The sequence below is a fragment of the Hypomesus transpacificus genome, chromosome 14, assembly GCF_021917145.1.
Source record: "Hypomesus transpacificus isolate Combined female chromosome 14, fHypTra1, whole genome shotgun sequence".
Classification (NCBI taxonomy): Eukaryota; Metazoa; Chordata; class Actinopteri; order Osmeriformes; family Osmeridae; genus Hypomesus; species Hypomesus transpacificus.
The window spans coordinates 17,088,653-17,110,625 of NC_061073.1; the positions used below are offsets into that span (position 1 = coordinate 17,088,653).

Sequence of the window (21,973 nt, forward strand, 5' to 3'; positions counted from 1 at the left end):
GCCAATAGGTCATTAACTATTAACTATAGACTGTGACAAACAGACACACACACACGCACACAAACACACACAAACACACACTAGCTGTAATTCAGAAGTAGAGGAGTCAGATGGCTGAGCGGTGAGGGAGTAGGGCTAGTAATCAGAAGGTTGCCGGATCGATTCTCCGCCGTGTCAAATGAAGTTGTGTCCTTGGGCAAGGCACTTCACCCTACTACCCTCGGGGGGAATGTCCCTGTACTTACTGTAAGTCGCTCTGGATAAGAGCGTCTGCTAAATTACTACATGTAAGTAGGAGCCCTTTAGTTATTTAGTGCAGAACTTCTGTACTTTTGTACTCTGGCCTTGACATTCTCGTAAATAGTTTTGCTGTATTCCTTTTAAAAAGAGGTACATTCTGGACTGTAGTGTCTGCTCACACAAAGACAGACAGGTCTTAGGTGAGGACAACCTCCCACACACGTGTGATTAACTCGCTTTCCACGTGATCGGTTCAGCTTGGGTTTCCTTCAGACGTTCGACGTACAAGGTGCGTTCCTAAACACGCTTCCCAGTCATGATCTCGCAATGTTTTCTGAATTTTCTTGTGAAATGTCACAGAGACAGGGACTGTGGACACACAACAACACAATCCTCTCTCTCCAATATAGGTGGTATCGAGGCTGAAGCACACGAGGTCGGTATCCCTGGCTCACGCGTCATATTTATTCAGTCAAATGTCTCCATCTTGTGGTCAACGCTGAGTAGAACTTACTGTGGTCTGCTGTCGTATATTTCATATGAATTTACAATTAATCAAGCTCTTCATTGATAATATTTTTTTTTATTTTACTTTTTCAAGTATTATATTCTTAGTATTTACGCTTTCCATGTTACTGTGGAGGAAGACAAGAAATGCCTTATATTTCAATCCTAAACCATCAGTTAGCATTCCCAGTGAGTGGAGACCAGTGTCCCTGGCCTACAACAAGAGGGACATGCTTTGCAGACGTTCAGACAGAATCATGACACCCGCATTTTTTATAAAAACATATATTTATTGTTCTTTTACCATCGGTTAATGAAAGATATACACATATATAGAAAGCCAAATGAGCTCATCTGTCACAATGCATTGACACCACAGCAAATTGGACTGTTGGTAATTACTAACCATGAATGACACCTATTGGAACTCATCCTGCCAAAGTGGTTTCACTCCTTGTTATTACTCTCATAACTTACAAGAGGAGGGGGAAACTGTACATAGACCTGTACACTAACACACTTCCCCCCCTAGAGGTGAAAATAACACAGTATTTTAATCTTAATCAGGCCAGAGATCAGACACCCCTCCATATTGTTTCTCACGGTAAATTAGACCCCAGTCTAGTGAAGCCTTCTTTTAATAACAAAGACGATAGTCCCTAAAGTGTACAGAGCGAGGTGCACTGTATTCAGAAAGAAATGTGGGCTAAAACAGATGAGATCAGACCCAACATGAATGTCTACTCTTGGGGAGGACGGCCACCAGTGCAGTCCCCATTCCACACACAGTCATCGGTACACTAACCCTGTTACAGCCACACACCTGTTACAGCCACACACCTGTTACAGCCACACACCTGGTACAGCCACACACCTGTTACAGCCACACACCTGTTACAGCCACACACCTGTTACAGCCACACACCTGTTACAGCCACACACCTGTTACAGCCACACACCTGTTACAGCCACACACCTGCACATCTCTGGCTTCTGCTAGCAGGACTCCTCTGAAACGCAGCTTGAACTCTTCAGACTGGCTGCCATGGCCTTTGGTTATGACAACAAAATAATTGCTAAGATAAGCTACTGAAATACAACAGTTCGTAAAGGTTAATAAAACTACAGGATGATTAATCCCGATTTCTGTCTGATACAAAAAAATTAAACCTCATCATACCTATTGATTTTGAATGGTTTGTTAAACGCAGTATTAAACAGAATTAAAACAAATGTAACAAGATAGTTCAAGTTGACGATGCATTTACTCAAGTGCTTTATTTAATTATGTGTGTGCAAAACAAGATGGTCTCTGTTCTATACTGTTCACTTACTAGCTAACAACAACCTGCATACATTGATCAAAATGGCAATATTGATTCCAGGGAGGGAAGACTGAGTCCACGGTGAGCTCATTTGTTCAGCTAGAATGAGTCTGAAGCTGCATGCGCTTGTGATGAAGCTGAGAGGGTGTGCTCGCTGTAGGAGGACACTTGTGATGAAGCTGAGAGGGTGTGCTCGCTGTAGGAGGACACTTGTGATGAAGCTGGGAGGGTGTGCTCGCTGTAGGAGGACACTTGTGATGAAGCTGGGAGGGTGTCTACCAGTAACAGCCAAGTCAATATCACAACACATCATCAGCACGTCATAGGCAGGTGGGTTGGTGGTGGTAGGTCTTCAAGCAGGGTTTTAAGGCAGTGGTTGTTCTACTGTTTTACACTGATCTGGGGCTTCTGAGTGAAGTGAAATGTAGTGGTTGACCAAAAATATAAGCTCTAAAGAGTGAATAATGGTTTGAAAATACCCAGACTCAGTCATTTTCCCCCTCGTCCAGGTGCATTCTGATACATTCCAAGTGTTGATGAGCCATTCGACGACCAGTTGTTTCACCAAGGCTGGCAGCTAACTCTTCATTTGTCACGTCATCCACCTCCAGTTTCAAGCTCATCTAGGAGCGTTCTAAAGTTCTGTTCACTGAATGAGTGAAGGGCATTGACAACCCAACTTTTCCAATGATTGTGGGTATGATTCCAATGATTTCCAATGAATGAACGATAAACAATTCAAAAAAGTACAAACTAAAAGTACAAATGTTTGATTGTGCAGTCCTTTGAAATGTACTACCATCTCCCCTACCGCTGTGATGAATTAGTCTTAGTTCCACACTACAAATTGTTCTTAAAATATGACACATGATCCTCATCGTCAGTTCAGTCATAGTATGTGCCACAAAATACATAGAAGAGAATATGTGAAACAAAGTCGCATATTGTGACAAAGAAAACATGTTTAAAATACTGTGATGTTTATGGGTTATAAGCTCATTTATATATTTTTGTTGTTGACATTTTAATAATTGCACAAATCCAAAGAAAAAGCCCAAAGGAGTGTTTTCCCCTCCAACACATGATACCAGAAGGTCCCGGAGCCTCTGAGCCCAAGTCCTGTTCTGGTGACTGCATCAAGCCAAATGGTCAGCCGTGCTTTTTTGGAGTCCACAGCCAGGTGATTTTGGAACAAGCCCAGTAAGGACACTTCAATGATAATTCTCTATCCAACAAGTTAATTAAATGAATACCTCTGTTAAAAATATTTTAAATGCCGTCAACTCTATATCACTTAATTTTGTGTATTTTTTAGAGACCGGAGGGCACATCTTTGGTGACAAAAGTTTGCATGACACTAATGGTACAAATATAATGTATTTTAGCCAATGCTTTTATCTAAACCAATATACAGCACATGGGGGGTTTCTAAACCTGTCATCTGTTGATCTGGAGTCTAATGCTCTAACCACTGAGCTATACCCTACTCTTATAGATTATCTGAGGAAGTAAAGCATTTTTTTGTCCACTCCAGTTTTCAGTGCTTAAAAGTGATCTAAGGTTGAGATTAATTAACTTTTGGTGGTGTAGATAGAACTCTATAGATATATACAGTAAATGCAATAGAAAATCTAAAATCTTGTCATTTCTCGTAATTCTAGAAATTTGGGCATTTAGTTCAACCTACCCAACCAAGAGTGCAAGGTGTGTTGGAGAAATGTTCCCCAGTTTATACTGCGTCCACCCTCATCCATTAGGGCACCGCCAGCATGCTTCATGTTGATACTGGAAGCTCCACTCTGCACACGCTCTCTGAATCACTGAAAACTGAAAGAATTTGTAGGATAGTTTCCTATCCGCAATACTTGTAAACTATCAGTAAAGGTAACTACTCAGAGATGCTTCCAAAATGTCACAGCAGAACATGACTGTGTTTTGACACTGTTAGATCTGGAGATTTTAACGTGCAAAACCGTGCTCTGGCTCTCTGACATTTAAACAGGTAGAATACTTTCTGTCTTTTAGAAATGATTTCTAAAGAGTGTGTCACACAAGGACATTCAAAGTGATCTTTCCAGAGCTCCCCTCCTTCCTCAAGTCAACTGCTTCCAAGCACACACACACACACACACACGATTGTCCAGATTCATGACATCATCAACTACTGAATGACTGAACTTTTTGGGACCAATTAGTCACGTGGTGGAAGGGTACTGATACCAACTAGAGCTTGCGACCTGTGTTGCTATGGTGACTCTAGATTTTTGATGTAACCTTACTACTTATGGTTGCTCTTTTAAATTAATTGAGATCCATCCATCTCTCGTTGGCCCAAGCAGATGCAGACTAGTGTTTACCTCCCCAGGACAGTGTGTCTGATCTGACCATACTCCTGTGTGCATGACAAGCATGAGAGGAATTACACTGCTGCACATTATTTAGACTGAGAACAGTGAATGCTGCCAAAAAGGCAAAAGTTTACTGGTGTCGTACATTCGCATCAGTGAAGAACAGAAGATGGGGTCTCTTTAAAGAGAGACGTGGCGTTAGGTAGGGCTGAGTGGTTCTCAAAGAGGCTGGGCCTGGGTCACATGACAAGTATGGGTTTGATGTTGGGCCTGGCTCTGAGGCTGGGCCTGGCTCTGAGGCTGGGCCTGGGTCTGCTGGAGGATGTGCACCACCCTGCTGAGTGAGTTTGTGCTGGTGAAGGCCAGGTACTGGCAGCACAGCCAGTCCTCCAGGCTCACTCCACACCCAGAGTCCAGGGAGCGCTCTGCAAACTTAATCATCATCAGGGTTCGCTTCAGGTCCAGCCAGTTCTGGAGCGTGGACTCCCGCTGGCTGGGGTTGGTTCCCGGCGCTGGGGCGTTGGTGAGCACCTGGAACAGGTCCTCACGGGGCCCCCAGAGCAGACACTGCAGGCAGGCCCGGGCCTCGGCCATCTGGATCCTCTCTGAGGGGTTGACGGTCAGCAGGAGGCTGGCCAGCTGCTGGAGCCCCTGGGAGTACAGCGAGCGCATGGGCAGTGGCGGCAGGTCAGCCCAGGTGTACTCCCTCTCCTTCAGGTCAGGCGTCTCTTCGAAGGGGTTGGGTCGGTGCAGCATCTCGTAGATGAGGATGCCCGTCTGGAACTCATCGCATTTGCGGTATTGCGTTGCCGTGACGATCTCAGGCGCTAGACGTGACTGGCTGCGGAGGGCGCCGGGGTCCACCACCAGGGGTGTCTTCTGTTTGGCCTGAGAGAAGTTACTGATAATGAGACGTGCGGGGCAGGTGGAGTTGGCGGCGACAGAGGCGGCCGAAGGGGCAGTAGTGAGGCCAGTCCCAGAGGGGGCAGCATTGTTGTTGGCCTCCATCTGGCCCGGGTTCCCAGGGTTCCCAGGGTTCCCAGGGTTCCCAGGGTTTCCAGGGTTCCCAGGCTGACAGTGCACCAGCAGCAGGTTCTCCAGACGCAGGTCACAGTGGGTCACATGGTAGGGCTTCATGTGTTCCAGTCCAGAGCACAGCTGCAGTAGGAGCAGACACACCTGCCGCTCGTACAGGTCTGGGGTCCTGGCGTGACGCACCTCGCCCTCCTGGACAAAGTCGGCAACAGTCTGGAAGGGGACCTCGCGGGTGATGACCACCACGCGACTTCTTAACTGCCCCGTAGTGCCCATGTGACTCATGGCATGACTTTCCTCTGATTGGCCGTTGTGGGTTGTGTTTGAGGACGTTGTGTTGCTTTCACCAACTTTCTCAGTCTTTGTCTCCTTGTTTTTCGTTTTCTGTTCTTCTTCCTCGCCCTCGTCCTCATCCTCCTCCTCTTCTTCTTCCTCCTCCCAGGGTAGCAGGCGGGCTGGCACGTCAGCCAGGAAGTGTCCACAGTCCTGCTGGATGTTGAAGTGCAGGGCCAAGCTCTGTCTCACAGCCAGACTGTGGAAGAACCGCTGCTGGGTCTCCTTCACTTTACTGCGACAGATCTGGAGGGAACAAAGGAGAAACAGGAGAGAGAGAGACAGGGAGAAGAGGACAGAGGGAAAAATACAAGTGTCAGTAGCCATCCTATTGAGCACTGTGTGCATCACCATCAAGTCCTCTTTGTGCAGTTGCCACTCTGATGCTATTCTGCATAAAACAGTAGAGACAAAAAGGAATGCTTAAAATCCCCTTCAGCTTCAATAGAACAGAAAGAGCTGGTAAATCCACCAGAGAGGTCACAGGAGACCTTCCTCTCAGTCTCATGCCTCTACCCTCAAACTGGTTTCATTGCTGATGCCATTGATCCTGCATGTATCTGGGAGATGAGAGCGTAGTCAGTGACAGCCCTGCCCAGCCTGGCTCCCTGCTTCCTAAACCCCAGTGACAGCCTCTGCAGCTCTGTGTCTTCCCAATTCTCTTCCCTTTGAAGCCAGGCACCATGGACTACCATGGCAGGGCTCCTCCTCACTCTCACGAGGATCATGCTGAGCTGAATACAGAATTGAGCGTGAGAAAAACGAGGAGAAATAGAACAATTTGTCCATTGGGTGTTTATGGGCTGCACAACGTCACGCTGAATATTCTAACTGAACAGTGTTGTTTGTTTGTTACATAACATTTCTGCATTCTCTAACTTTCTCCTCTTTTACACGTAACCCCCCCCCCCCCCCCCTCACACACACACACACACACAACCCTCAGAGAAATGAGAAGCACATCGTTAAATAGTCATAAACAAATCCCTTCTGCTGATGGGCAGCAGGAGGACAGAACCTCACACAAGTAGGTCACATTAACATGAGCGGAACTTTTTAATGGGGTAGCAGGAGCTCAGTCTGGCCAGTCTACTTTCTTAATGTGCAGACAAGGCTTTAAAGCGCAGCAACGTGGAAGGTTCTAGAATATGTAAATAATACAACACTCGGGTGAACCCCCCCCCCCCACACACACACACACACACACACTGTCGGATACATGCAGCATCCCTCGTACTAAAGAGAAGACCTTGGCATCACATGACATTACACTGAAACATGTCAAGATATTCTCTTTAATATTCCATAGGAGTGTATACCCTAAGTGTGTAAAGTACACATTAGACTTAGTCGTAGTGTAGTTGTGATCTGGGCAGGAGTGTGTTGGTGGTGTGGTCTCAGGCGTACCTTGATGGCGTAGGTGACCAGTGGGTCCTTGGCATAGGAGGCTGTGTAGTACACGGCGTCCCCAGCCTCGCAGCACGGCCTTCCCGTGGTGAGGCGGAAGAGCGACCAGCTGTCGTTCCCAAAGCGCAGGTGGTCCTTCAGGCCCGCCATGAAACGGTCTTCACACTTCCCCGCCAGCTTACGCAGAGTGTCTGTGTGCAGCCCTCGAATCCTGCCCACCACCTCCTCCCAGCTGTCCATGCCCCTGTACAGCGCCTGTCTCTGGGTCTTGCTGCTCCCTCTGGCCCCGGCCCCTCTGCCCGTGGTGCGGGCCCTGCCAGCCAGGGACTCGGCACTCCGGCAGCCCCTGTGCTCCCTCCCCGTGGTCGCGCTGGGAGCCGACGCCAGACACGAGAGGCTGTTGGCCGGACGGCCCTTGTTGACGCCGGTGACTGGTCTCTCCAGGGAGTCGCCGCTCTCCTGGTCGTGGGGGCGGGGCTCAGAGCTGAGGGAGGAGCTCTGGCTGGTAGTCTCCCAGGTACCGTCCAGGTCGTAGAGAGGGTTGGCCACGCTGAAGTTGCTGCCCCCGGGCTTGGCTTCAGCTTTGGGCTTCAGCACACCCTGTGGCAGCTCCTTGGGCTTCAGCCCAGCCTGTGGCACGGCCAGGCTGGAGGACTCCGTGGTGGAGCGGGACACAGACTTCTTCGGCAGCGGAGGAGGGGTGGCCTGGGGGCCGTCCAGGTCGAGCGACGCCAGGGTGTCGAAGGAGCTCTTCATGTTGCGGGGCTGCTTCAGGGGGATCATGTTGGCTCGAGACAGACCTGAGAGAGGAGAGAAGCCCTTAAACCAGCATCTACAACACATGCATCACCAGGCCAGCAGACTCAAGTGAAAACAACGGTGAACCAAAACCATTTTCAATACCTTATTAAAGCCAGGAAGCCTATTGTACAAAATACTGTTACAGTTGGCTAACGCTATAGTTACAAGCTAGGAAGATTCCATCCTCTACTTGTCTTCTTTGTGATGTGTTCAGTCTAAGGAATAACTGTAGGTCTCATGGTGAGCAAGACTAAGCCTTTAGCACGTAAGGTCAGATACTGTAGCATGTGAGGGGAGGTCTTAAGGATTCAGGACAGTGAAAAGAACAGCTGGCTGCAGCCCCATCCAATCCCATGATCTGGGAGAGAGTGCTTAAAACACTGAGGTTGGACAGCAATTTTAGCAGAAGGCGTTACTTAACAGTGGCCTCATTTTTTATGTGGGCAAAAGACTCCAGATCCTATCTGGAATAAAAACAGAAGCGATCCAAAGAGTTTGGGGAATGAATGAGTTTGAAGAGGACATAGACCATGATGGTGTCTTAGAGCAGGGCATAGACTCACTGTAGGGTTGTTATGTTGGCAAACTCATCCTAGAATGCCCCAGTTTCGGGACAAATTACAAATGACAACAAATGATTTGAAGCTGTGGTTCCAGGTTACATGTAACTGGACCATTCCATTACACCAATTGCTGGTTAGGGAGGTCACGTTGCCGTACAAGATTCCAATGCAAAGTTGTTCGGACACAACCTCTGTCTACCTCACATGACAGCATCTTAAAATGTGTTTAGCAAAAAGTCTAAATAAACGGTATTTTCTAAGATGGATAAAAGCAGATTCCAGATTCTGTCCTGGGACTGACCACCACAGACCTCTGTCATCACTGCAGGTCAAGACTGACCATCACAGACCTCTGCTATCACTGCAGGTCAAGACTGACCACCACAGACCTCTAACATCACTGCAGGTCCAGACTGACCATCACAGACCTCTGTCATCACTGCAGGTCAAGACTGACCACCACAGACCTCTGCCATCACTGCAGGTCAAGACTGACCATCACAGACCTCTAACATCACTGCAGGTCCAGACTGACCATCACAGACCTCTGCCATCACTGCAGGTCAAGACTGACCATCACAGACCACTAACATCACTGCAGGTCCAGACTGACCATCACAGACCTCTGTCATCACTGCAGGTCAAGACTGACCATCACAGACCTCTGCTGTCACTGCAGGTCCAAGACTGACCACCACAGACCTCTGCTATCACTGCAGGTCCAAGACTGACCACCACAGACCTCTGCCATCACTGCATGTCTGCAGTGAGGAGCTGTTGACCAGATTGTACTAAATGAGTTCCTTAAATCCTTTGATTGCACACAAGTGTCAACATCCCCACTTTTAAATCTGATTAAAATCGTCAAACGCGAAACACAATCTGCCTCCTGATCTAACTGCTAAGCCTGCTACTGCTACAATGCCACAGAAAACATACTGCTGTTCATCATATCATCATTTACAGCAAGGTATATTCCTAAAGTGATTAAAAGCCTCGATATCAACATTATTACAGCATTCATCTTAGCTTTTTTCTTTTCACAGTTCTTACATTATTATTAGTGAATATCAAGTGACCATTGACTTTTGTCCCTTGCCCACAAGGGAACACAGCTGCCAAACACCAGCGATGACTGGCTGTATATTTAGCACTTGTACTAGGTATACTTGAATTGAATGTATGAATATGTTACAGAATGAACTAGGACATCACTAGCACACAGCTCCTACTTGTCAGTAACCTCCTACCAAAACAAACATGAAGGGATAGCACTCCAAAACTAAGTTAAACATTTGAAAGATCCCGAAGCGAAACCTTTTTTTTCTTCTTCACAGCAGATCCCTCCTCTCAATCCAGGTATTTAAATCACAGTACATGGCCTTTGTGGACTATTCATCTACTCTGATTGGATCATGTAAAACTACAATGCTGCATGACCAGTATTAAACATGAACATTACACTGAAATATGACATGTAGATGCATCCATCGAAAGCGAGCGACTCTAAGTAGAACGGAGCACAGGCAAAGAGAGGAGATGGTATCAAATATTCATATACAATCAAATATTGAGGTGTGTCAGAAAAGTATTCATGAGAAAGAGAGAGAGAAACACAGGAGGAAGAGCCTACCTGGACCGTGCTAACGTGTCAGGATGATCTGAGAGGCAGAGGGAGCATGCAGCCCTGTGCCAGGATCCCTACCTAAGAGATCCTGCTGCACCACTCTGGCCAAGCGGCTGGCTACTCTAACATTCTGTCTGGGTGAGGCTGGAGGCAGTCTCTCCTGCTCTCAGGAGGAGGTGTCTGGGAGGGAGGAAGGAGACGAAGGAGCTCTTGAGAGGACATGCATGTCTGAGGATGTTTAAAATGTGGAAGAGTCTGACAGAACTGGATTAGACAAAGCTTGGTGTGAGGACTGAGAGCTCTACACAGTCAGCTGTCTCTCTGTGTCTCTCTGTGTCTCTCTGTGTCTCTCTGTGTCTCTCTGTGTCTCTCTGTGTCTCTCTCTCATTAGTTGTTGTGTGTAACTAGGTTGCAGAGTGCTCATCACTTAGCCACCCTGGAGTCTTTCATTACAATCAGGGCACATACAGCACTCAATGCCAATTCACACGTTCTCACACGCCCACAGACAAGCACCCATAGACAAGCGCACACACACACGGTCACAGAGACACACGAGGTGTCGTTAAAATAAGCGCTTCACACAAAATCAAATCTGTGCACTCGGCTCATCAGTCCTCCATCACATTCATCCATTCTCTGGTGTGCACACACTGTCTGAAATTCTCTTCTCTTTCCCTTCACGATCAAAGCTCTGGCTCCTTCAGTCCTTCTGGCTGCTCTATGCAGTGAGCCTGCACAACACCCTTCCCTCCCTCAGGTTGTGAGGTGCCACACCTCTTACTGATAGCCATGAATAGGCTCGGCCGTGGCTTCCAGCCAGAGTCCTGCATGGAACGTTACTGGCCATGAAATTGAACTTCCTCTTTGCATTGCTGAGTAGCTAGGCACTAGCTGCCAGCGCGAGCTGATCCAGACCATGACAGAGCTCTCTGTCTCTGGAGCTGGTGACATGATACACCATAGAAATATCTTAGTATCCCAAACATTATACATTATGGAAGGATATATTTAGACCTTACTGAGTACAGCAACAAAACAGACTGATGTGCCCAGTCATTCACGTAAAATAAAACAGGGTAGTCTTTAATATATCCTCTTAACATGCTACTGATATTCTGACCATTTACCCAGATGATTTACACCTTCTAGGACTAGTTCACAAACTCCCCACTTCTGCCTGAGGACTTCTCTTCTAGTTCCTCAGCAGAGAAGGTCCTGAGTCCTGACACCCAGCCTCTTCCTCACCACAGTGGGTGTCAAGGTGTCAGCTTACCCATGTTGCTGTAGGTGGCGCTGCAGGAGCTGGAGGCGGGTGAGTGTGAGCCGTCATCATCTGGGTCACCTACGCTGGCACTGCCATCACTGGCCGGGGCACACGCCTCCCCCACAGAGCCTGGCTGCAGCCTGGCCAGCTGGGAGGAGGCTGTGGCCATGGGGCCTTCATTAGCGCTGCCTGGCAACTCGCTGTGAGGGCACAGAAAAGGTTGCAGGGTTAGAGAACGAGCAGTATTAAATATATGGAACATAGATAAAGAAAAGCTTTTAAGGACAAGGAACCCTTGCGTGAGGGGAAAAAGAGAGACTATTTTCAAAGCGCGAACAAACCCAACGTGGGCACACAGGGCAGACTACAATTACAAAGAGACAACAACATGAAACTTTTCAGTGGGGAACACCATGCTACAGAGGACACGTTAAATGGTTGATGTTATATGACCGGACAGGGTCTGCCTTCTGGAGGGTTTAGAAAGGCAAAGTGGAGATTTAGCTGCCTGTCACAACACATGCTGTAACAGTGAGCTGAGTCACTTGGGGGTGGGAAGGCTGGATTGAGACGATAGAGACAGGCAGGAGATGTTGGGAGCTCAGCTGTGGGGAGATAACATAGGTGTCATTATTCTGTGCAGTATTCAGACTTGATGCCTGCAGACCTTATAGCTTATGTTGACAATCAGCCTTAGTCATCTTCCTGTGATGCTAATTATGCATGCTTTGTCATAAGCATGAGTCATCAAAGATTGGGACATTCAAAGGACAGGAAGGTACAATCCCACTTTCTATGATGCAGTGGTTTCCTGAACACTCCAAGACACTCAATGTTAGTCTTGTTGCTAAAAATGCTACTTCAAATTAACAACAGCATCAAAACAAATCAAAGTTGATGGTAAGACTCCTTTCAGGAAGCACAGGGACATTAAAGAGGATCCTTCTCACTGAAACCAAGCACACCATGTTATATGTTTTGGAAACTGCAAAGGCAGCTCGGGTCTAAGACGGATTCGAGATGCCGCAAAGACTGCGGCTTATGCGTTTTGATTCCCGCAAAGACTGCGGCTTGTATTTTGTTGTTATATTTTAATTTTTAAATTTATATTCATTCATTTACTTCACTTTTGTTATTGTTTTTATTGATTTCATGTAAAGCACATTGAGCTGCAATTCTTGTATGAAATGTGCTATATACATAAAGTCTTACTATTATTATTATAACATAACACTGTCGTCCTAAGAACATTCACCAAGTTCTTATAAAGCCTCCTTACACTCGACGCTGTTAGAATAGAAACTCTCTTTCCTGGGATCATATGTTGATCACTTCTCTTCAACAGGCTTTGAGCCATCCTTCAACATCACAATAACTAGCTTACAGCCGTCTAGCCAGCCAGAAGCAGGGGGAGAGCGTACACAGCTGATTTACAGCCTCATCAAATGGAGATGAGGGCCATCTTGCCATTTCCAACCAGAAGGGTTGAGATTAAGTGTGGTGCCTAAAATACTAACCCCTATCATTTGTATGCAATTCTATGGGACATTGAATAGATTTGCTGGAAAAACTACAGTCCAGAAATACCTTAAGAGGCCCTTAAACCAATAAATACCTTCATGGCTGCACGTCTGAATATCAGGACCCAACTTGTTCACGCGACTAGAACAAACACGCCCCAGAGTTTTAAAGTTGCTGCACTTAATGCTGAAGCAGACCTTGAGGACACACCAAAGCTACGACACTCACAGACACTATCTCTCGAGGTATAGTCCTTCCGAAGTCAATAACACAGATCCAAAAGAATGTCTGGTGATGGAGTAATTAGAGGAAAGCAGAGCCCTTCCCACTCACCCATGGTACCTGCTAACACAGCTCCCCATGTGTCTGGGTGGGACAGCACAGCTGAGGAACTTCACATTCTTAGAAACAAGCTTGCTTCGGTCTCAACTGATAAATTCCTCCCGCAACATTTTCTCTCCATTTCAGAGGATTCTAACTGTGTCTCTTTTCTCTCTCACACTGCGTTCACCTGTTGAAGGTAACGACTGCACAAACATTCTCTCTGTTAACCAATAACATTGCTCGCAGCCAGAGCAGTCAGGCACATTAACCCTTAATATGCCAATGAGAAAAGACACACGGTGCTAGTAGCTCAGTGACCTCATCTGGTCAACAAGACACACCCTGCTTGACTGGAGCTACAGAATATAGAACTATGCGTAAACAGCATTCCTTCTGTAAACCTGATTTCCTCTGAGTTTCTGGGTTTAGAAGTTGATAACAGGACCACTCCCGCAGTTCAGAGTTTGCAACATGAGAGGAAGTGGTTTTGGGAGAGGCGAGAGAGATAAGGAGACTATCTTAAGCAGCATATCAACATAAAGCACAGTTATTAGAATCAGAATCAGAATTCGGTTTATTCGCCATGTCTGTTATACAAACACAGAATTGACTGTGGCAGGGAGGTGCAAAACACTAAACACACGAATCTTAAATTGAGTGAAAGTACAAAAGTTTAAGAATTTCTAAGGACTAAACAATCTAAGAATACAACAATTTAAATATAACATAAAATATATATAAAAATAAGAATAACAATGAGCAGCGAGAGTGTTCTACATAGTGCAATCGGATACTGAGAAGGTGGTACACCAGTTACAGTACTGTAGCGATGTTGGTTTACTGTCCTTCAAACATTCTATACATCCTGAAACCCCTGTTTGTGCTGGGAGGAGGTAGGGTTGAGGGGCTATTCCAATGTCCTATCTTTTAGTTTTAGGTTTGACATTTTTCTACTATCCTATGCTCAAAGTAAGCTAACAAATTTGACTGTATTTCTGATCTGTTGCCCACTGAGGATGTAATGGCTGCAGTGTATCCAGATGAACGGACTATAAGACATCTTATTAAGAGTCTACATTCAGACAAACTTACGTTACAAGTACTCTCACATGCTGATGACCTTTAGTTTTCAGCTGTAAAACCATAACATGGCATTGGTGTAGAACACCCACTGAGGCTGGGTAGTGTAAAGGTCAGACAGACTGTTTACATACTAGCTTTTGTTTCGGTGGAATTGACCTATTAACTGTACTGTGTGTGTCTCCTTAGTCATACTGTTACCGACTACCACTTTGGATGAAGTAAATAAATGCATTACTTAATTATTGACAGAAGTCAATTTTGCATTTAGTCATTTAGCAGACGCTCTTATACAGAGCGACTTACAGTAAGTACAGGGACATTCCACCCCAAGGTAAGTAGGGTGAAGTGCCTTGCCCAGGGACACAATGTCATTTGGCACGGCCGGGAATGGAACCGGCAACATTCTGATTACTTGCCCGATTCCCTAACCGCTCAGCCACCTGACTCCCTGCATAATATATATCATTCCACAGCAGTACCACAGTACATATCCACTAGTATTCAACAGGCGGAAAATGCTCAACTTGACACAGCTGGATTATTGAATAGACTGTTGTCAAAAAGGATCAAGGTATTTCTACTTCTACAGGGGCGCAGTCATGTGTAAGTACATCATTCACCACACATGACACATTTAATTTGCATAAAGATTCAAATCCCTTATTCAGAACTCTATTCAGAAGCACCTTTGGAAGCAGCAATTACACCTTCAAATATCACCAGGTACAGCAGGTAAAGCTCCATCAGCTTCGCCTGTGTAGTCATACGGCCAAGAGTAAAGACAGGACGAAGTAACAGGTGACGGCAAATATAAACAGCAAAAGGTGGTAGTGGGATAGTTCAACCTAAATGAAAATAAGGTAAAACAAAGACAGAATAGAGAAGCTAATAGGAGCAGCAGTCCCGGAGAGTCAGCAGAGAGAGGACAGCAGTGCATCTTAACATGAGCAAACAGGGAAGGCAAAGCAACGGGAAGCTGTGAGCCTGGGTTAGGGTTAGACTGGGAGTGAGCCTGCATATAAATTGGCTTAAATGATGGATATGGTAATGAGGGATATGGTAATGAGGGTTATGGTAATGATGGATATGGTAATGATGGATATGGTCATTGAAAACTATGATGCAAAAGCACAGATCTAATATTGGATGACAAAAAGAGGGAAAATAACAGAAGATAAAAGAGGCAAATGGTTAAGAAGAACAACAACAACAACAGCAACAAATGGCTGGTTGACAACAAGAAAGGAGACCAGGGAGGGAGGGAGGGGGGGGGGGGAGACAAAGCTGGAGGATGAGGTCAGGCGAGACACGAGACTAAGAATGGACAAGTCAAAAGATAAAATTACTAATCATTGGGTTCTATGGGTAAGGAAAGTTACCCACAAAGAGATCCAATTTCAATGAAGGGAGAGAACAGTAGGGGTGACATGTAGGAAGATAACATATTGAAAAGGAGAGAAAGAAAGTGTTAAAAAATAAGACACGACCAGGCGAGTGGAGTCTGGAGAGAGCGGGAAGACAGAACAATGTGAGATTTAACAGTGTTAACAGGCACCCCAGAGATTGTGAGTGGGGAGGAACATGAGAGAAAATAGATGCTGTAGATTATATGAAAGTGTAATATGTAGTTAGAGAGATTAGGAAATGCAATAATGAGACAACATATAATAGAGACTAAGAATGGACAGATTGACAAATGATGTACCTATTCAGAGAGATGTAAGTAAAGAAGAGAGTAAGTAGATGAAAGGATGACGATGCATTTATGAACACAGAGAGATGAGAGTCAGAGACACACACAGAACATTTGGGAAAGAGAAATGTGGAAAGAAAATACTTCTAAAAGAGAAACTAAATCTGAGGGCAATAATGACCAAGTAAAACGAAACAAGAGGCCAGTCAGCTATCTGAGGATGACCCTAAGACCACAGAGGAAAAGGAGTGCTGAATAGGACACAGAACAGGATCTCATCAATCTAACTGGCTTCTTCTTCTTCTTGAGGCCCTTTGTGGATGTGACAAAGACATTTATAAAATAATTTCAGGCTATACTTGGTATGTCTGTTTTGCTTTAAATGGTAGCATGCATGACCCATGTTATCCCAAAATGATGTGACAGCATTCCAAGGAGCTTCTTGTGATGTCACAGAATGCTTTCTCAGTCTGTACCCATTCAATGTGGTCTCAGGCTTTAGGACCCTACTGTACATGTGGAATGTAGTCATGGCCAAAGCATCTTGCTTTAGCACTGCATTTTGGGGAACGTCAAACCCTTTTCCAAAGTTACTAGCTAGAGAGATGGGGTTTACTGGCAGCAAGAAAACGGTCTTAGCTGTCGAGCTGATTTTGCAGTCATGGCATAGAGATTCTAGGATTGCCACTCCTTTAAAGTCCTGAAGATTATTCTATGGGTGAGAGAAGGCTCTCCTATTGGCTAAGGTGTGCACTTGAATAGATTCTCAGACTATGTTGCCAAGGCAACATGGTGCTCTGCTCATAGAACATCGAACTTGAGTTACATAACTCAGAATTGGTATTTTTACAATAGGAAAAGGGATTTTATTGTGCTGTCAAGTTTAATCAGAAAACTCAGATTCCTAAAAGATACACTGCACTGTATTAAATGAATAATCAGGTCACTTCAATGTTAATGGTCAACACAATCTTTGACTATGATAGGGTCACGTTTCAATTAAAAATAAGATTTTTGAGGTATGATTCATAATTAAATAATTACTGTCCTTTCGTCTCTCCTTTTCTAACCCTAACCTTAGAAAGGGTAAATCATATTTTTAAAACTGTATATATTATTTGTAATATTTCCAACAGTTTGGTTGAGTTAGTCAACACAATCATAATGGTTTACTGTCAAATACTAAGTCATTAAGAGTTGTTGGCTTGTTTGACGGGTGGGCTGTGTGTATGTTTTTGGTCTCAGGCATTACAGTGAGTCAGATACTCATCAGCCCCCTAAAAAGAACTAAAGAAGACAATGAACAATGGTAGAGTGAAAGGAATTGCATACTGGTTTCATTGCAATATCTGTGAATTAGAAGATGTACCTGATGATTTGTCTGGGGAGGTCACTCCCTGGGGTGTGTGGAGATGTTCTCTGCCGTGGGGAGAGTGTCGTCGTGACGATGCTGTCCTCCGAGGCCAACACTGTGGTGTCTCTGCACTCCTCCACCCGCAGTTCCCCCTCCCCGTCACCGGAGGCACTGCAGTCTGGCTTGTAGGTGAATATGATGGTGGGCTTCTGGCTAGGGTCATCGGGCTTGGCTTCGGAGAACCAGTGGTGGCGCTGGATGGGAGGAGGAGGCAGCATGTGTATTACAGTCCCATCCAGCCCCACCATCTTGCCCTTTTCCTTCTCCCTCTCTGCCTTCTCCCTTTGCTCATCCTCATCCTTTCGCCGACGGAAGAAACTCTTGAAAGAGATCCATCGTTTAGGTTTGGCGTTCTCAGCTCCTACGCGTCTGCCATCTCCTCCACCGGGGCTGGTCTCTCCGTCACTGGGCCTTGTGGGCGAGCTTGAAGCCGGCTTGGTCCAGTTGCCAAAGTGTCTCTGGAGGATGTTGGAGGCATGGAAAGGAGAGGAGGTGGACCTGGGAGGGGGAAAGGGAGCGCTAGGCTCGGCCTTGGGGCTGGACAAAGTGACAGTTGCTGAGGCGCTTTGGGATTTGGGCAGTTGCTTTGAGGGCGTGTCTTTCCTAGGTTTGGAGAGAACGCCATCAGTGGGAGAAAATAAAGACTTTGGCCGACCAAGGGTCTCCTTAGCAGCGTCTGGAGGAAGAGCGTAGAGCTCCTCCACGCTGCAGGTTTTGGACTGGGCTGAGGGGGGTTCTGGGGGAGACTGAGGTGGCTGAATGGAGGCCACAATCTGAGAGAGCACCGTGATGGCCTTCTCCCGATGGGCGGTCCCAGTTCCAGGGGACAGAGGGAAGTCTGTGCTGCCCTCCCTACTGGACGTGTCCCCATTGGGGCTGCTTTTGGGCAAGCTTGCAGTGACCGTTAGACTGGTGGAGAGAGCAGTACAACATGTGGCAGCAGAGGCTTCTGTGCTTGGTACAGTGCTTGAGTCTGTAGTGGTTTTGGAGTGGGCCTCCTGGGGATTCAGGCCAGCCCCAGGAGCAGATTTCCTGTCTTCAACAGCAGCTTTGTCCAATGCAGCTTTACTGCTGGGTAGCTTCTCTGTTGGGGAGGACTGGACACTCTCCACAGATCCAATCTCCTCGTAGGTGTGGCTGGCCACTCTGACCCCCTTTGGTTGGGGTAGCTCACCGTTGAGCCCCAGAAAACTCTTGTACACAGCCAGGTTGTCATAAGCACTGGGGTTGATCACAATGGGCACCTTGACTGCATTCTTGGAGCTGCGTGCATATGCAGGCTCATCACGAATGATAATAGGGAAAAGTGGCATTCCCGCATTGTTGTAGCTGTTGAACTTGATCTCAGACAGATTTGGGGATTTCACGGGTACTGTCCGAGAGGAGGACAGGCCGGAGATGGGAGAGGTGGGGGCTGACTTGTGGCTACACTGTCGGGGTGGGACCACAGGACCAGGTGCTCCCCCCGTCTCTTGATCTATTCTTGGGATCTTCTGACGAGGGCTAGTGCTGGAGGTCCACACCTCCTGGTAGCGGATGTTCCCTGATTTCTTGAATGCATTGCCCCCCAATGAAGAAGGTGGGACAGACCTTGGGGAGATGGGGGAGGTAGGGGACATGGCAGATGCAGGAGACAGAGGCTGGGCCAAAGGGGAGGTGGGTAAAGACACTGGACTGGTGGGAATGCGGTGAGTCTTGAGTTTGGGATTGCTGTCTGAAGCATGTTCCTCTTTGTGAGTCATGGACGCAGACACATCCACAACTGTGTAAGGCTTACAGATAAGAGGCTTATCCAAGTTTACAACACGATAAGGTCTGGCTTGCTCCTCCGTTGGGCTGAAGCTGATTGTGACAGGCTGACCAGGAAGAGCCTGGGGCATAGGCCCCTCCCTACCTTCCTGCTCCTCCAATCGGATGGCTAGGACAGCCTTATGTGTCTCTGTTATCTTCATTGGACTAAGAGCTCTGTGGGCTTGTTCTTTGTCACGAGCAGCAGCTCGGGTCATGGGTGCTTTTGAAGAAGACGGAGAGTGAAGGCCATTTCTCAGGCCAGAGGGCGCACTGCTACCACTGCTGGAAGTAGTTCTGGAGTCTTCTGGAAGCGATGAGGAGGATTCAGGGGAAGTGGTGGACTCGGAGTTGGATAGGAAGGCACTGCCTTGCAGATCACCGGGACCATAATGGAGAAGACCATGTCCTCCTGAGTCCATGGAGGGGTATCCGTTAAGGATCTCATCGTAGCTGTCATCGTAGTCTACAGCACAGATCCGTTGCAGCGAGCGATTGCGCAGCGGCACCGTGTTCCACTTCTTGCCTGCTGCAAAGGGCACCGGGGAGAGCGTGGCAGCTCGGAAGTTGGCAAAGCGAGGCTGTCCCCGCATGCGGATCTCCACTGCCAGCAGCTCCTCGTCACTCTCGTCCCAACTCTCATGTTCCCCATCATTATTCTCCTCGCTCTCATCATCCTCTTCCTCCTCCTCTTCATCGTCATCCTCCTCCCCTTCACTTGAGAACTCAGGGTAGCAGAAGCGGCCTCCCTCAGTGCTGATGACGTCTGTGCTGTCATTCAGGGACACTCGTTTCTGAAGGGGTCCTCCACTTCCACTGCTGCTACCCATTGCCAGACAGCTGGATGCTGGGAGGCCCCTCTCCAGGGAGCGCCTGTAGGAGCTGCTAATGCGTCCAAAAAACAGGTCCTTGGAGCCAGGGCAGAGGCTGGGGCCAGGGCCCAGGCCCGCTATCTCTTTTAGCATGTCTGTCAGACCATTGTTGTTGTTGCCAGTGGGGGCATGCCGGCTAAGCTGCACATAACCCTCGATCTCCTCCCTGGCATTTTCCCCTTCATTGTTATTTGACCCACAGGGCCTTTTGCGGTTCAAGCCATTGCGGTTCCAGACCGTGAAGGCAGAGGTTTTCCCGGGTTCACCGGCATCTGGTGGCCTGTGGATATTTCCCTCCAAGTCCAGACCGGCTGAGGAGCAGGGAAGCATCATAGTAGGCTTGACAGCAATGGTTGGCTTCTTGGCTACAGGGGGGCGTGCAGAGCTGTTACCCCCCCTATGTGAGGTGCTGGTGAGGTTTGCGTTGGGTCCGGCTCCGGCTAGGGGGTGGTTCTGCTGCTGGGAGAGTGATGGCCGTTGCTCAGTCTGGGTCTTCCTCAGGCCGCTCTCGGGTAAGCAGTGGAGGCTCTTGGGTTTGAAGCAGTTTTTGCACTCGCCCGGTTTCCACACGTGTTCAGTGAAGGTGTTGCAGGCAGACATGGCTGCTGGTCCGGAGGGACAGCCAGCTGGGTCAGTGGACAGGAAAGCCCTCCATGGGAAGCAATGTGTGGAGAACCGGCTCTTCTACAGCACAGCTGACTTCGGGGTAAATGTCAGGTCTCAAACACTCAATCTGAAAGAAAAGACAGAAAATAAGGTAATGGTCAAATAGTTTTCAATGATTCTGCTCGACTTAAGTCCAAGCACTTTATGGAATGATCACATTCCCCATCAAATCAATACATGTTTTATACTATATAATATGAAATACCATTATTTTAAAAGTCTGAATTAGTCATTTTTCTATTATCTGAGATAGAGAGACATCTCTTTCACAGCAGTGCTAGATCCTTTCCAGTAGAGGGCAATACACAGCCATGTTTCTCTAAGACTAACTCAAGGCTCCTCTCCAGTTAGAGGCAGGGTCAATCCTCAACTCTGTCAGTGAGTCTGTGAGGCCAGGGCGTCAGAGATGAGGAGGACCATGTGAGGCCAGGGCGTCAGAGATGAGGAGGACCATGTGAGGCCAGAAAGTCAAAGATGAGGAGGACCATGTGAGGCCAGGGCGTCAGCGATGTGGAGGACCATGTGAGGCCAGGGCGTCAGAGATGAGGAGGACCATGTGAGGCCAGGGCGTCAGCGATGTGGAGGACCATGTGAGGCCAGGGCGTCAGAGATGAGGAGGACCATGAGAGGCCAGGGCGTCAGAGATGAGGAGGACCATGAGAGGCCAGGGGGTCAGAGATGAGGAGGGACATTTCCTGGTACAGTCACTGGTGCTAAGGTGAGGCTCACAGGAGATGAGTAATCTGACGGTGTCGTTAAGTTTAAGCTACACTACTGTCCCTTCTACTATAATATTCTAAATAGAAAACAGGTTGTTGAAATTGTACCACATCCCTCTATTTGTACACTGCACATCAGAAACAAATTCAACCTTATCCTGACAGCAAAGTTTAAGAAACTTAGCTTTTACATCCAACAGTCGGAAATGGATCTTTTTCCGTGGTAAACTACTGGACAAAATAACAGAAAAACAAAATGGATAGACTACATTTGGAGGCAGACAGACGAGACAAATATCTTTTGAGATACGTCCTGTTTCCCAGCCTGGTGAGGCAGTTTTCCAGACTGGTAAGGTCCCACTTCCATGTGACCTGCGAGGAGCCAGGAAACCACATCCTTCAGCAAACCCATTTAGTCACTTTTTCTCCACACAGCTCTA

At 47.2% G+C, this 21,973-nt stretch overlaps 1 protein-coding gene across 2 annotated transcripts in view; it reads right to left on the reverse strand.

The window, feature by feature from the left end:
• Positions 1 to 2,803: 2,803 nt before the first annotated feature.
• The window catches only part of peak1 (pseudopodium-enriched atypical kinase 1), a 64,438-nt gene continuing 45,268 nt past the window's right edge, over positions 2,804 to 21,973 (reverse strand). For both annotated transcript variants that reach the window (XM_047033182.1, XM_047033181.1), the window contains 4 exons: positions 17,444 to 20,881; positions 11,463 to 11,653; positions 7,196 to 7,995; positions 2,804 to 6,034 (listed from right to left, as the gene is read on the reverse strand). In XM_047033182.1, the coding sequence (XP_046889138.1) occupies positions 4,640 to 6,034; positions 7,196 to 7,995; positions 11,463 to 11,653; positions 17,444 to 20,748 (5,691 nt within the window). In that variant the 5' untranslated portion in view covers positions 20,749 to 20,881 and the 3' untranslated portion in view covers positions 2,804 to 4,639. The remainder of the gene's footprint in view (positions 6,035 to 7,195; positions 7,996 to 11,462; positions 11,654 to 17,443; positions 20,882 to 21,973) is intronic.